Source organism: Camelus ferus, chromosome 29 (genome assembly GCF_009834535.1).
Source record: "Camelus ferus isolate YT-003-E chromosome 29, BCGSAC_Cfer_1.0, whole genome shotgun sequence".
NCBI classification, from domain to species: Eukaryota; Metazoa; Chordata; class Mammalia; order Artiodactyla; family Camelidae; genus Camelus; species Camelus ferus.
In genome coordinates this window covers 1550867-1563959 of record NC_045724.1, presented here as the reverse complement: position 1 = coordinate 1563959, position 13093 = coordinate 1550867, and the positions used below count along the sequence as shown (strand labels likewise).

Sequence of the window (13093 nt, the reverse complement as noted above, 5' to 3'; positions counted from 1 at the left end):
CCACCTTTTTGCTTGTCATCCCTTGCCCTCCCACAGAGCGATTTCAGACTGGTATAGCCCAGCAGTGGATTCAGAGTAAGAGAGAAGACATTGTGAGCCAGATGACTGAAGCCTGCCTTAACCAGTCACTGGATGCCCTTCTGTCCAGGGATCTGATCATGAAGGAGGACTATGAGCTCATTAGTACTAAACCTACAAGGACCTCAAAAGTCAGACAACTGCTGGACACCAGTGACATCCAAGGGGAAGAATTTGCCAAGGTTATAGTACAGAAGTTGAAGGACAACAAGCAAATGGGTCTTCAGCCTTACCCAGAGATACTTGTGGTTTCTCAATTATCATCTTTAAATTTATTTCAGAATAAAAGCTTATAAGTGACTCTTTTTCAAGAAGAAAATTCAGTTTATAAAAGTGTATTTTGTATTTTTATTGCCTTGATCATATTGTTTATATAAGATCCACATGAGTATTAAAAACTTGAATGAAATTTCTTCTTCAGATAAATATTAGTCTCTTTTCATGACATTATAGTATTTTTTTTAAGTTAACACAGTAGAAAGTTTACATTTTGCTACATAGTTCAATTATTTTGTCTGGTTAATTGAAACTATCTTTTTAATATAATAATTATATTTTTCTTGTACATAACAGTGTCTTTAGGTTTCATGTGTTTTTCAGGAAGCCATTTTCATATTCACTTTCTTTGTGGATTATTTATTACTTTCCTAGGATAATTGGCTTTTTGACATGTACCTTTTATATACTTAAATAAATGTTAGTACAGCATTCCTCCCCTATAGTCCTTGGTTCCAGTCCTCCCAAAAGCATTGTTCATTAAACTGTTATCCACATTACACTTCTAAATGTTATTTATTGAATTATTTAAAATTGTTTCCAAGATAAAGCCATACAAAGTATATAAAGAAAAAAATTAATCTTTCTATATATGTTTCTACCCCCATTTCTAGCCTCAGCTAACAGCCAAGGTAACCAAAGTTAACAGCAGATGTGTATGGTTCTATTCCTTTTTTCCTGGCTCATATTTAAAGTGTATAAAAAAAAAGAATAAAAACAAAGTATACGTTCATTTGGGAAAAGATCTTTTCTTAATATTATCATCATTGTATCATCCTGCAGCCTGATTTTTGCATCATATGCAGCCTTCCAGATCATGTCCAGATATAACTCCTCCTTTTTAATTGCTGCGTAATACTATCGGAACTGCTTTTTAAATTTTAACTTGTTCATGCCAATAATAAAGATATAGTGTGAGTTCTTTTTTCTGGTTAGTGGGTTATGCCACTAAAGTGAAAAGTTAGAAGGAATAATAGCCCTTTTCTGAAAATGTCTGTCAGTACAACGTGTGATACAGGATACATTTGAAAGTGCAGACTTTCAAGTTGGGCTCTACAGTATGACCCATAGTATGAAAAAATAAAAATGAGTAAATGGCCTTGAGGCAATTAAATATTTTTTTAAGTAACTATTGTAATCTCCATTTTGGAGCTGGGTATTAACCTGTGGTGCATCATTACTGCTCCTCTGAGAAATATGGAAATTAATAGGGAAAGACAGAAACTAAGTATATGAGTTATCTTTTATCATAGCTTGTTTTTAAAGTGTTTGGATAAAGATTTAATTTGGCAAATGAGGGAAAAAACCTCTTTTGGAGGTTTTCCCCTTTATACATTTTTTTAAATTATTTTGAATCTTGATGGTTTCAAATTGATTTTTATATCAGTTTGATGACATGGTATCTGGATTTAGATAAAGTGAGCTCTGCCCAGTTTTTTCCGTTTTCTTTGCCCAGCTCTAGAAAGACAGGTTTCCAGTCAGCCTATATGCCTGTGGCTCCATGCATGCCAGCCACTTTCTCCCATAACTTAATATAAGAGAGGCATAGATGTAGCCATCCTTTGTTTCAGCTCTGCCAACTTTACCTGCACAGATAACATCAATGTATTGATGGAGAAGGTGGTGTGAAGGATCAAGATGAATCTACAGTGAGCTCCCATCCAATACAGAACTGCTGCCATCTCAGCAGCCAGTTTTCATTGTAACCCATGTTTGACAACACGATGTTTAGGGGGAGTTGCAACAGGGTATTCCGAGTATGATCTGTCAGTATGGAATAGGGCTTGGCACAGACACTTTCTAAGAATCTCTTTAATTAATGGTTCAGTGGAATGAAAGCTGAAGGGAGGAGGAAGATACTTGAAATCATATTCAAGATGTAAAGCAAATTAGAGCTAGTAAATAGGATTGTTGTAGGCAATATGCAAACCACTAAATTAACATTTGAGTCACCTAGTAAGGAAGCTCTTTTTAATTCTGAGCCTTCTAATTAAGTAAAGGAGTTGTGTTATCATCCTTTATCCCCTTTATCATCTGTTATTAACAAGAAGACAGAAAAATATTCTGCAAGAATTTTACAGTTCTTTTCATTGTATTTCATTTGAAAGTGACCTACATCTCTATAGTATGTAAAGTTTTTATTTTGTAGTGTTCAAATAAAAAGACAATTTGAAGTACTAAATTATAGGTAGTACACCTGAATGTGAGCCACAGAAGTAGTAAGAGAATGATTTTAAGATTCAATCACTCTAGGAAGAAAACAAAATTTTATAGTATTTTTTTTTAACTAGACAATGATAGATAATGGTAAAGATGGCACATTTTGCACTGTATTTTAAGACAGTGCTACCCAGAGTAGTCCACAAAGCAACTGCATTAGCATCTCCTGGAGCTTGTGAGAAATGCAAACTCGTGGCCCCTATCTCGGACCTTTTAAATCAATCTGGTAGTGAGTCCAGGAATCTGTTTTAACAAACCCTCCAGGCCATTTATGCATGCTAAAGTTTAAGGTCCTTTATTTCAAGAAACTCGACAGAATTGAGTGAAATAATTTCTCTTTAGGTTCAAAGATCTGTTTCCTTCTGTCTGATTGTCACGTCTTCAGAATCTAGCTTCAGGACTGAAGTTTAACTAGAAATGTTTACTTTTTTTTCATCCAACTTCAATTTCCAGAACAATTTTAGTCACATTTTGCATTTTGAAATGATCACTTCACTTAAACATAGCAATCAGATCAGTAGATCAGAATCTACAACTCAGCTCTTTAAGGAAGAACTTCAGAAGAGACAAACGAATTCTAACGGTGGAAGAGCTGAGCTGATGTGGGGCGAGACAAGAAGCAAGACTAAATTATGCTGAAAGTTATAGTAAAGAAGAAGGTGGCTTTTATTTCCCTCTCTCATTAATCCTCTGCCTGCCCTTACTCTCCCTTGGTCAACTTTTGAAGGAAGGTTAATAAGATGGCCACACTTAGGCTAACAGATTGCTCATTCTTAGGCTTGCCCTTAAAACGGTCAACTGACAAGACCAACCTGTTGCTACTCACAGCTCCCGGCCCATTGTTGAAACTAAAGCTATTAATCTTACTGTTTCTACTTTATTTCAGTAATCAAAAGTAATAACCATACTAGGAATCTGAGTCGATCTCCAGGGAGAAGGGCACAGAACTGTAACCTTACAAAGTAGGCTAAACACCAAGAAGACCACGCCTTGAGTGTTTATGAGGTAAAGAGATTGAAAAAGTGACAACCACTAGCCTCTATAGACTTGGTGGCCTGGAGCCATCATGACGCCACTCTAAGTCATCTAATGAGAAAATGATTCTGCTGATTGTTATCGATGCTCTATTGTTTGAGCTCTGGCTCTACACCCACCCCACCCCATCCCCTAGGTGGGCTCACAGTGTTGAAGGCACCAGCCTGCGGTGAGTCCCCTTTGCCCGGCAAAGCAATAAAGCTGCTGCCTCTTTTCTTCTAAGCTCCAAACCTTGTCTCTCGGTTATTTGGCCCATCTGGGACAGGGGCTGATCTTTCAGCAACATAACTACTCAATTTACTAATTTATGAAGAAAAAGTAGGACCAATGGGAGAACAGGAGACTTCTTTCATGCTTAGCCCCCTCACAAACATTGGTTTCAGAAATGTGTTTCTTCCCTAAAATTGTGCCTCCCGTCTCCCACAGAGCCTCCTTCCCAAACTACCTCCTGCTTTTCTCTCTCTTTCCAGCGGATCTTTTTTGTCCAATCCCTACACCCAGATTTCCTTTAACAACAAAATTCCTTTGCTTGACCTGTTCTCCCTTCTAATCCTTTTTTCTGAAAAATTATTCTACACTGCCTCTACCCTTGTTGCCAACTTTGTTCTTAACCATTTAAAATTTGATGTCAGAATCAGTGAATCTCTGGGTTGAAAGGAATAATTGTTCATCAGATATGCCTCAAATTCCTCTACAATAATGATGTTAAATTGGACATTTATCTTGTGATCAAAACTTTCATTGATGATGGGGGAATTTATTGCCTGTCAAGGTAATGTACTTCATCTCCAGGTAGTTCTACCAGATAGTTCTTTCCTATATGAAATACAATTATTTTTAAGGCAAGACAAGAAATTTTTTAAACATAAAATTATCTCTTTGATCATTTGAGCCACTACCCCCTCCCCTGTACTATGAATTATGCATCTGCATTGTACAGTAACTCGATCTCCTTAGAAGACACAGGAATGCCTACTCTCCAAATAATAATAATTATTATGATTATTATTTATTTATTTTAGTATTATTATTATTTTCTCCTGGGGCCCACAAAGTAACTTCTTAGGAGATAATATTCCTTTCCCAATCCTGTAAGGGGTCGTGATGACACAATACTTGCCTTGTTAGACTATGTAAACTCTCAATATGTAACTTTGATGTATAACCCTTTGTCTCAAAAGCTTACTATGATTATGCTTTGACCTCTAACAGACAGGACAGTCCTCAGGGCTTTCTGGAAGACTGTCTCCCAAGTTATAATCCTCAGGTTGGCTAAAATAAAATTTTCCATTTCTCTCTTAGATTGACTATTGATTTTTTTTTTTTTTTGATGGCACCAACATCTACACTGATTTAAACATTTATTTCCCTGTTGTATGTCTCTATTGGTCCTAGTCCAAACCTTGGGATAGTTTTGTTAAAAAGAAAACCAAAGGCCCAAAACAGTCACTTGAGCCCGGCTCACATCACCAAACTGGGCTTAATACCTAACCTAATTGCAGTCCCAGCCTTCTCTAGAAATGTCCATCTGGAATTGTCTGGTCAGCACCAGTGAGGTAATCTGCCATATAGACCTCCCCCGTCTGCTTTTTGTCCCTCACATACACCCCTTTTGTCCCCCAAAAAGAAATGACCTCACCCAAAACAACCCTTTTTGTTTACAACTTCCTTGTCCTGCCTTTAAAAACCTTCCCCCTTTTCTGTAGCCCTTTGAAGCCCCTTTTATTAACTAGGTGGGATGCTGCCCCACTCTTGAATCACTTAATAAAACTAATTAGATCTTTAAAATACACTCAGGTGAGTTTTGCTGTTGAGTAAATCTAACCCCTCTTCCATATGGCAGCACTTCCCATGATTCCAGGAAACTTCTGTTTCTGATGATTTTATTTTATTTTTTCCTGCTGCAGAATAATCCCTCCTTCCTTCAGTGGCTATTTAAGAGGCATAATCTCCATTCCTCTCAAAGTATGGTACCCAGAACTGCACACAGTGCTGCCAATCCAGCTAGGTCTTAGCAGCACAGTAGAGACAGCTCTTCCCTCATTGTTAACACACTAAAAGCCCATTTTTAGCAGTCACATTTCACTGCTGAATCGATACATAACCCTTAGCTAAAAACCCTCTGTATTTTATATCTATGCTGTTTTGCCTTATTCCTCCTTGGGTTTTTAGGCCCATGTATAACATTTCGCCTTCATCACTCTTAGTTTTCCTAACTTTATCTCTAGTTCCAGTCATTCAGTGTGCAGTTTTGATTCCTAAATCTGGAATCTCCCAGCTTGTCGTCCACAAATTTGACAAAGTTACCTTTTGTGATTTCCTCTAAGTTACTAATTAAAATGTTGAATGGTGCTGGGCCAGGGAAAAAGCCTACAAAATACCAGAGGCTTCCTCCCTTCAACTTGATGAAACTCAATTAATCATCGCTATTTAGGTACAGCCATTCACCTAGTCACTAAGGAACATAACTGAAATATTTTTAAGTATTTACACATCATTTATTATGAAAAAATATGAAATCTACAAGTTTAACCAAAATAATTTCTATGTCCAGGTCTGTTTTTAAAGCATTGGCTTTTGTTTTTTCAAGCTAAAATGTGTATTTCAATGTAAGCACACCTTTTTTTTTCTTGGCAAGAAGTACAGTAAAATATTATAAGAGACATGTCTTCTCTCCTTACATAGAAACAGTATGGTATTGCTCAGGCCCTGCTTACAAAATCTTGGTGCAAGGCACTATACCCACCAAAGTCTTACATTTAAGGATACCAGTTGTATAAAGGATCCCCAAATTTAACATCTGGAGAAAAAAAAACTAAGAAAATTAAAGACTAAACAGAAGACAACCTTAAAATAAGTATAAATAATACCCATAGAGAGATTTGGGTAGGTATATCTTTAAAACTAGAAGTTACTATGAAATAGAAACTACTAGAAAAATTTTAAACTGTGATCCTCAAAACATTTACAGTGTGTGTGTGTGAGGCCTGACCCGGGCCGCATTCTGATGCGGGGTCTGCCCCTGAATCCCAGGGTCCAGGGGTCCTGAGGCCACTCTGCAGCCAGCCCCCTCGCCTCAGTGTTTGATCTCAAGGATGGAGGGGTTGTGGTCCAGGATGGCAAGGATAATCTTGTCCATATACTGCCTCAGCCGGAAGTTGATCTCTTCCTGCTCCTTTAGGGCTTCCATGAGCTCATCGCGAGAGGCCGTGTCAATCTCCGCAGCCAGAGACTGGGCTTTGGTCTGGGTGGCAAAGAGGTTCTTTGCCTCGTAGAGGCTGAGGCTCAAGATCTGCCCGTTCAAGTCATCATTCTGATCTCGCAGTTTGTGATTCTCCTGCTTGAGCCGCTTGATCTCGTGTTCCAGCTCCAACTCTCGGGCCCGGGCACTGAACTCGCCCAGGCCTGAGGACGAGCCGCGGCCCCTGCCTGGCCGCTCGCAGTCCAGCTTGTACATCTGCAGGTGCTCCAGCTCCTTCCGCAGGTCCTCGATGAGCTCCTGCGTCGCCTCCCGCTCCTTCTGGAACTCAAGGCGGTTCTGCGTCAGCTTGTCCATCACACGCTTGTACAGGTCCATCTCATCCTTGAGCCGCAGGCTGGTGTCCTCCAGCCGGTCAGACATGCGCTGCCGCTCCTCATCCAGTTTCTCTGTTTGTGACTTGAGTCGAGTCACTGTCGTTCTAAGCTCAGTGTTCTCTTCTTCTAACTGCTTCACCCTGGTGTTGAGCAGCTCGATCTCCGTGCCCCGCTCCCGCTCCAGCCAGCTGTAGGCCTCACGGTGGCGCCGGGCCTCCTCCAGGGCGTGCTCAGCCTTGGTCTCTTGATCCTTCACCATCTCCTCCAGCTCGTGCACCCTGTGCACCAGCTGCGTGTTCTCCTGCTTCAGCTTGCTCTTCAGGTCCCCATTGGTAGGGCTGTCATTCTTCAGCTCTGTCACCTTTTTTTCCAGGAAGCTCACCTTCTCTGTGATGTCGTTGTCACAGGAGTTGATGCTGTCCCGGAAGAGGTCCTCAGTGCTGCCGTTACCGCTGCGGAAGTTGCTGCTGTGCGTGAGCTGCCGTCCGAAGGCTGTGCTAGAGATCTTTCGTTTGGGGCTATTGGCCTCCAGGTTTTTGAGTCGGGCTTCCAGGTCATTGAGCAGGTTGATATTCTCACAGCACTGGAGAGCAGTAAACATCCAGCAGTAAGCTGTTGTACGCATGCGCATTTTCCTAGGCGTCTGCCCCGCGCTGGAGGACACGGACTACCCCAGGTCCGAGTAGACATTGGTCCTGGTCTCGTCGTCGGGGCAGGGGCTGCTGAGGGCACAGTCCACATCATCCGCCTCCCCATAGTCTTCAAACTGCTCCTCGTTGCTGATGAGCGAGGTGGTGGAGTGCGTGGAGAGGTCTGACGTCGTCATAGACGGAGTGTGGACCAGGGACTTGTCCTCCGGCAGGAACAGGGCCCCGAGGCCCGCGTCCTTCTCCTCGGCAGGAATCCTGACCGCCCCCTCCAGGCCCTGGGTGCTCTCCATGGGGCCGTCCATGTCCGACTCTTGGGGACCCTCGGGTGGGGCGAGCGTCATAGCCTCGTCCTCGTCCTCGGGAAAGAAGCCGGGATCCCTGAGGAGGAGCTCGCCGTCAGCAGAGGTGGGGTCTGGCACCTCGCTGCCCTGGCCCACGGAGGCCGGCGGGGTGCGCATCCCCCGTCCGGCCGCAGGTCGGTGCGCTGCGGAAAGAAGCCGGCGGGCGCGGGTCGGCGGGGCAGACGGAGACACAGCCGGCGGCGCGAAAGGCGCAGGAACAGTCCAGTCCGAGCCGCGGCTGCTCGCTGGACTGGGCATTGGTTGAAGGCGCCGGCCCCGCCCCCACCCGCTCCCGTTGCCGCTTTTTTTTTTTTTTTTTTTAAATCACACAACCATCTTTATTATAAAGGTGAACCCGGATCTTCACGATGGGCTTATCGGTAGGATTTCTGGTAGCCTCACGGCGTCCTCGGAGAACTGGACGTCCTGCTGCAGAAATAATCCAGTAACTGTTCATTCTTGAAAACTGTCTCACTTCTTTCTCAACTGCTAACCTAGGCTGTTTGTTATGGTGGATAAACTGTCCGAAGTTCTAACTCCCCTAATCTTTGGTTGATTCCTTTTTGAGGGTCTTTAGAGACCCTCGGTGAACAGGGACCCTATCAACAAAACAACCACAAGTATGTTTCACTTCCAGTCTGAAGTTTCTTCCCCCTCACTAAGGCCACTGAGTTCTCACCTTACCCCTCCCTCCCTCACATTTGCCTCCAAGGCTCTCTTCCTAGTAGTTTTTCAACACTCAGTGAGAAGGGTTGAAAAAAGGATGCAATCGCTAGGAAAGGTCTCAGCTGGCAGATGGCCACCCCCTTTGTTTCCACCTCTCCCGCTTAGCAGAATGGCATGAGGATTAAAGGGGAAATTTTTTGAAAAATTGTCTCAAGTTTTGGGGGGGATAACTTTGTCACAAACAAAGGAGAGATATTTCACCCAGGCCTCCCACAAAGGTTAAAAATACTCAAAACTCAAAGTATCTTTTACTCCCAGAAGTGAGTTCAACAGTTTAGAATTTTAGGCTCATCATGAGCCATGGAGCTGAATCTATCCTAAGGGAAGAAGATGGAAACGATCCCGATTCCTGGAGCCTGATCCACTTATCTGTTACCTGCCAGCTCAGAGCCTGAGGCCCATGACGATGCTTGAACTTTAATGTCTTTTAAAATTAGGAGGAAAAAAAGTAAATATAACAGCAACATATACATCTAGGATTATACCAATCTTTGTAAAAATGTAGCTGTAAAATACACATTTTCTAATTTTTTTTTTTTTTTTTTTTTTTTTTTTGGTAGGACGATGCCCATGAAAGTCTTAAGCCCCAATTGAGAAGCAGTTTTCCTGATGCTCTGAGGGTAGACAGTGGTTTGAGAAGTTTTCTTGGGTTGAAAAGAGTGGACCCACGCAGGCACAGCCCTCGAGAGTTGCCAGGATGAGGGGTGGGGATAGGAGGAGCTGATAGCAGTGGACAGTTGGGCTTGTTCACTTCAGGTAGCGAAAGAGCAAGTGAGTACCGCAGATGTGGTACAGATGTGGTCCTTGGAGCCTGAGCGTTCCCGCCATTCCACCTGCCAGGCTGGGCACAAGCATTTAGGGCTCTGAAGGGTGAGCGAGATTCAGAATTCCCACCAACCCTCTCCGGTAAGAGCCTGAGCCAGTTCAATTAATTTAGAAACATGAATAGCTGTACCTTGTTCCTGAATGTTATAGATAAAATCCCTCCTGATACAGAAGCTTACTGGAGAAAAGCCTTTTTGACAAAAAGAAATGTTTCATCTTTTACATCAGTAAACAGACAGTTTCAGGAGTAAATAAAATCCTGGGAAAGAAATAGCCTCTATTACAGGTTATTCTCAGTCTTTGACAGCATAATCAATCCCAGGGATTTTTTTTCCCCCTTGAGCAGTGTTGGAGGGGAAAAAAGACAGTTTTTAAAATTCTGAACCTGCAGGAGATGCAGACTTTAGAGGCTTCTGGTTTTAGGTGGATGGGGTTCAGGACACGCTACTCTAAAATACAGCGTAGTGAGTATCTTCAACGGAAGCAGTCGGAGCAAACAGCAGATGCAGGAAGGTCACTCTGAAGGCCTCACCCTTCTTTGCTGAAACAGGTCACAAAACTCCCACATAAAATGCATCTTCCCTGTACCAGGAGGAAGGAAGGGCCTCTCACCAGAGACAGGGAGTTGGGGACCAAAAAATCTATACAAACCAGACATTAAACTGACTGTTGTCTTCTCTTCACCATTTATTACTCTTAACCCAAACTCTTATCACTTTTTCACTTTTTTTTGTTGTTGTTGTTAAAAGGTATGAAATCTCACTGTTCTGGTCACTTCTTCAGTGCTTCAGTCTCTTGAGAAGGTTCCCATGTACATGTAACAATTTAATAGACTTGGTATGCTTTTCTCCTATTAAACCATGTTTGTCAGTTTAATGTTCAGATCCAGCCATAAGAAGGCTGAGGAAAGGAGGTGGGTGGGAAGGGAAAGACTGGGAGTCAGAGATTTGTAGATACTGACAGGTATATATAGAATAGATAAACAAGTTTATATATAGCACAGGGAAATGTATTCAAGATCTTGTAGTAGCTCACAGTAAAAAAGAATATGAAAATTAATATATGTATATTTATGTATGACTGAAAAATTGTGCTGTCCACCAGAAACTGACACATTGTAAACTGACTATAACTCAATAAATAATAATAATAATAATAATAATAATAATAATAATTGAATGAAATAGTGATACTATTATGGGCAAAAAAAAAAACCAAAAACAAAATAAAAACAAAAAACAAAGAAGGTTAAGGAAAACTTTTTCCTCCCTTACAAGGTGTTGATTTTAAAGTTCTGTGAGATAACCCAGTTACTTTACTCCTAAATTAATGTCTATCTGAGGTATGCTATTTCCTAATCACTAATCTACATAAAATTTCTTTTAGATTACTTTTTTCTCCATTGGAAGTCGTATTATCAGTCTTGCCACTATCATTGTGTAAAGAAAATTATGCTGTTAAATGAATAAAGTGAACTGTCTACTATATTTCTGTGATGAAAGCAAATGTGGAGAAAGTCAGATATCTCTGTACTAGTTTATTTACTAGTAAATATGCTCTTTAAATAAAACTACTTTAGAAGATTTATTTTGTCACTAATTCATAAACCACTTTTCCTAATGCTATTATGGGTTAATTTTTATTATTTTACTGATTGCCAAATGAAATTAAAGAACTATACCTGCACAGGCATTTTCTATGAAAGAATGGGAAAAGAAAAGAAAATTGATTGGAACACTGAAAATTGCCTTGAAGCTGTTGTGTCACCACAAAAGATAATTAGAACTTCTAAAAAAAAAATTAACTACATATTTGCCAATGGTGATGTAACTTTATTAATCACTTAACAATTAATTTTTCTCTTGGAGGGAGGGTACAGATCAAGTGGTAAAGCGCATGCTTATCATGCACAAGGTCCTGGGTTCAATCCCCAGTACCTCCTCGAAAGATAAATAAGCCTAATTACCTCCCCCCCTGCCAAAATAAAAATAATACAATAATAAATAAATAAAATATTTTTTAAAAATTAATTTTTTCTTTAAATTTAAAGTATATTTACCACTGATGTTGGGGAAATAGAATTAAAAATAAAATCTTTTCTCAGCCCACAAGTTTTCCCCACAAACGTAGTAGAAAAACAATAGTTTAGTTTTGGATAAGCATTAAATCACAATGCAATAAGTGTCACAGGCTGCTGGCTAGAAGACAGAAATAAGTGTTACCCTTCTATGCAGCCGAACAAATACAACCTATTCATATATGTTCTCAAGATAAACATTAACTAGTTCTCAAGTGAGAGGACTTGACAGCACAGTTTGTCATACATGTATCGTCCTGAACTCACCTGGTAAAAGTGTTAGCTAATTGCTCTTACCCAAAGGAAGAAATAAACTTTTTATATCTTTATGACACAAGATAGTTTAGCAACTTGGAGCCAGGCACCCAACTCCCCAGACTAGGCCCTGATCCTTTCACAGAAACTAAGAGATAGGAAGGACACTGTCTTCCTTGGTGTTGCATTTCTAAGAGATGGCCCCCCAGCTCTTGAGAAAAACACTTCTGCATTCGAGAGATGACCAACGGCCTATCTAGTCTCCAAAAGGATTTAAATACATTCTAAAGTAATGAGAAAGTAATTACAATGAAAATTTTCTAAAGTAAATGCTCTGAGTTAAAAAAAGAAAAGGAAGGGAGGAAATTATCTCCAACAGTGAGAAGCATCTTTTTCTTAAATCTGTATTTGTCCTGATACTAATTACCCAAAATTAGGCATTTTTGAAAACCTAATTCAAACCTTAACTAAAAAAAGAAAAAATCAGCTTTTCATGACTGAGTAAAACAATGATTTAGCAAACAAACAAATTAAAAAAGAAGATAATTACATATTATAGAAAGAGCCAAAAATTAAATGAACAAAGTCTCAAGAGAGAAAGGATTTGAGAGATGGAAAGAATTAATTTGCTTGGGGTGGTAGGAAGCACTGTAGCAAGTGACACTTCACCATGCAATATTGTTGGAACAGAATAGGTTCTTGCCTCACGCAGGAAAGAATTCAAGGGCAAGGCCTGGTAAAGTGAAAGTCAGTTTATTTAGAGAGGTACACCCTCCATGGGCGGAGTGCAGTCTGTCTCACTCAGAAGGGAAAATGGCTTAGATACACACTCCATGGGCTGAATGTGGGCCATCTCAGAAAGGTGAGAGGGAGCGAGACTGAGAGGTGTAGATTTATTAGGTTTTATGGGCTCAGTAATTTCACATGCTAGTGAGTAGCAGGATTATTCCAACTACTTTGAGGAAGGGATGAGGATTTCCAGGAAATGCCCTCCTGCCCACTTTTTGACCTTCTGTGGTCAGCCTAGGAACTGT

General features: G+C 40.7%; 2 protein-coding genes across 2 annotated transcripts in view; one reads left to right on the top strand and one right to left on the bottom strand.

The window, feature by feature from the left end:
- The window catches only part of RIPK2 (receptor interacting serine/threonine kinase 2), a 28050-nt gene extending 26963 nt beyond the window's left edge, over positions 1-1087 (top strand). The window contains exon 11 of the mRNA XM_032469853.1: positions 37-1087. Within this exon, the coding sequence (XP_032325744.1) occupies positions 37-374 (338 nt within the window). The 3' untranslated portion in view covers positions 375-1087. The remainder of the gene's footprint in view (positions 1-36) is intronic.
- A 5141-nt stretch (positions 1088-6228) lies between these two features.
- On the bottom strand, positions 6229-10241 carry LOC116660476 (rab11 family-interacting protein 4-like). The gene is given in 3 exon segments (XM_032470040.1): positions 6229-7771; positions 7773-7813; positions 7816-10241. Coding segments are annotated over 3 exon segments (1746 nt in total). The 5' UTR covers positions 8435-10241; the 3' UTR covers positions 6229-6685.
- Positions 10242-13093: the final 2852 nt, after the last annotated feature.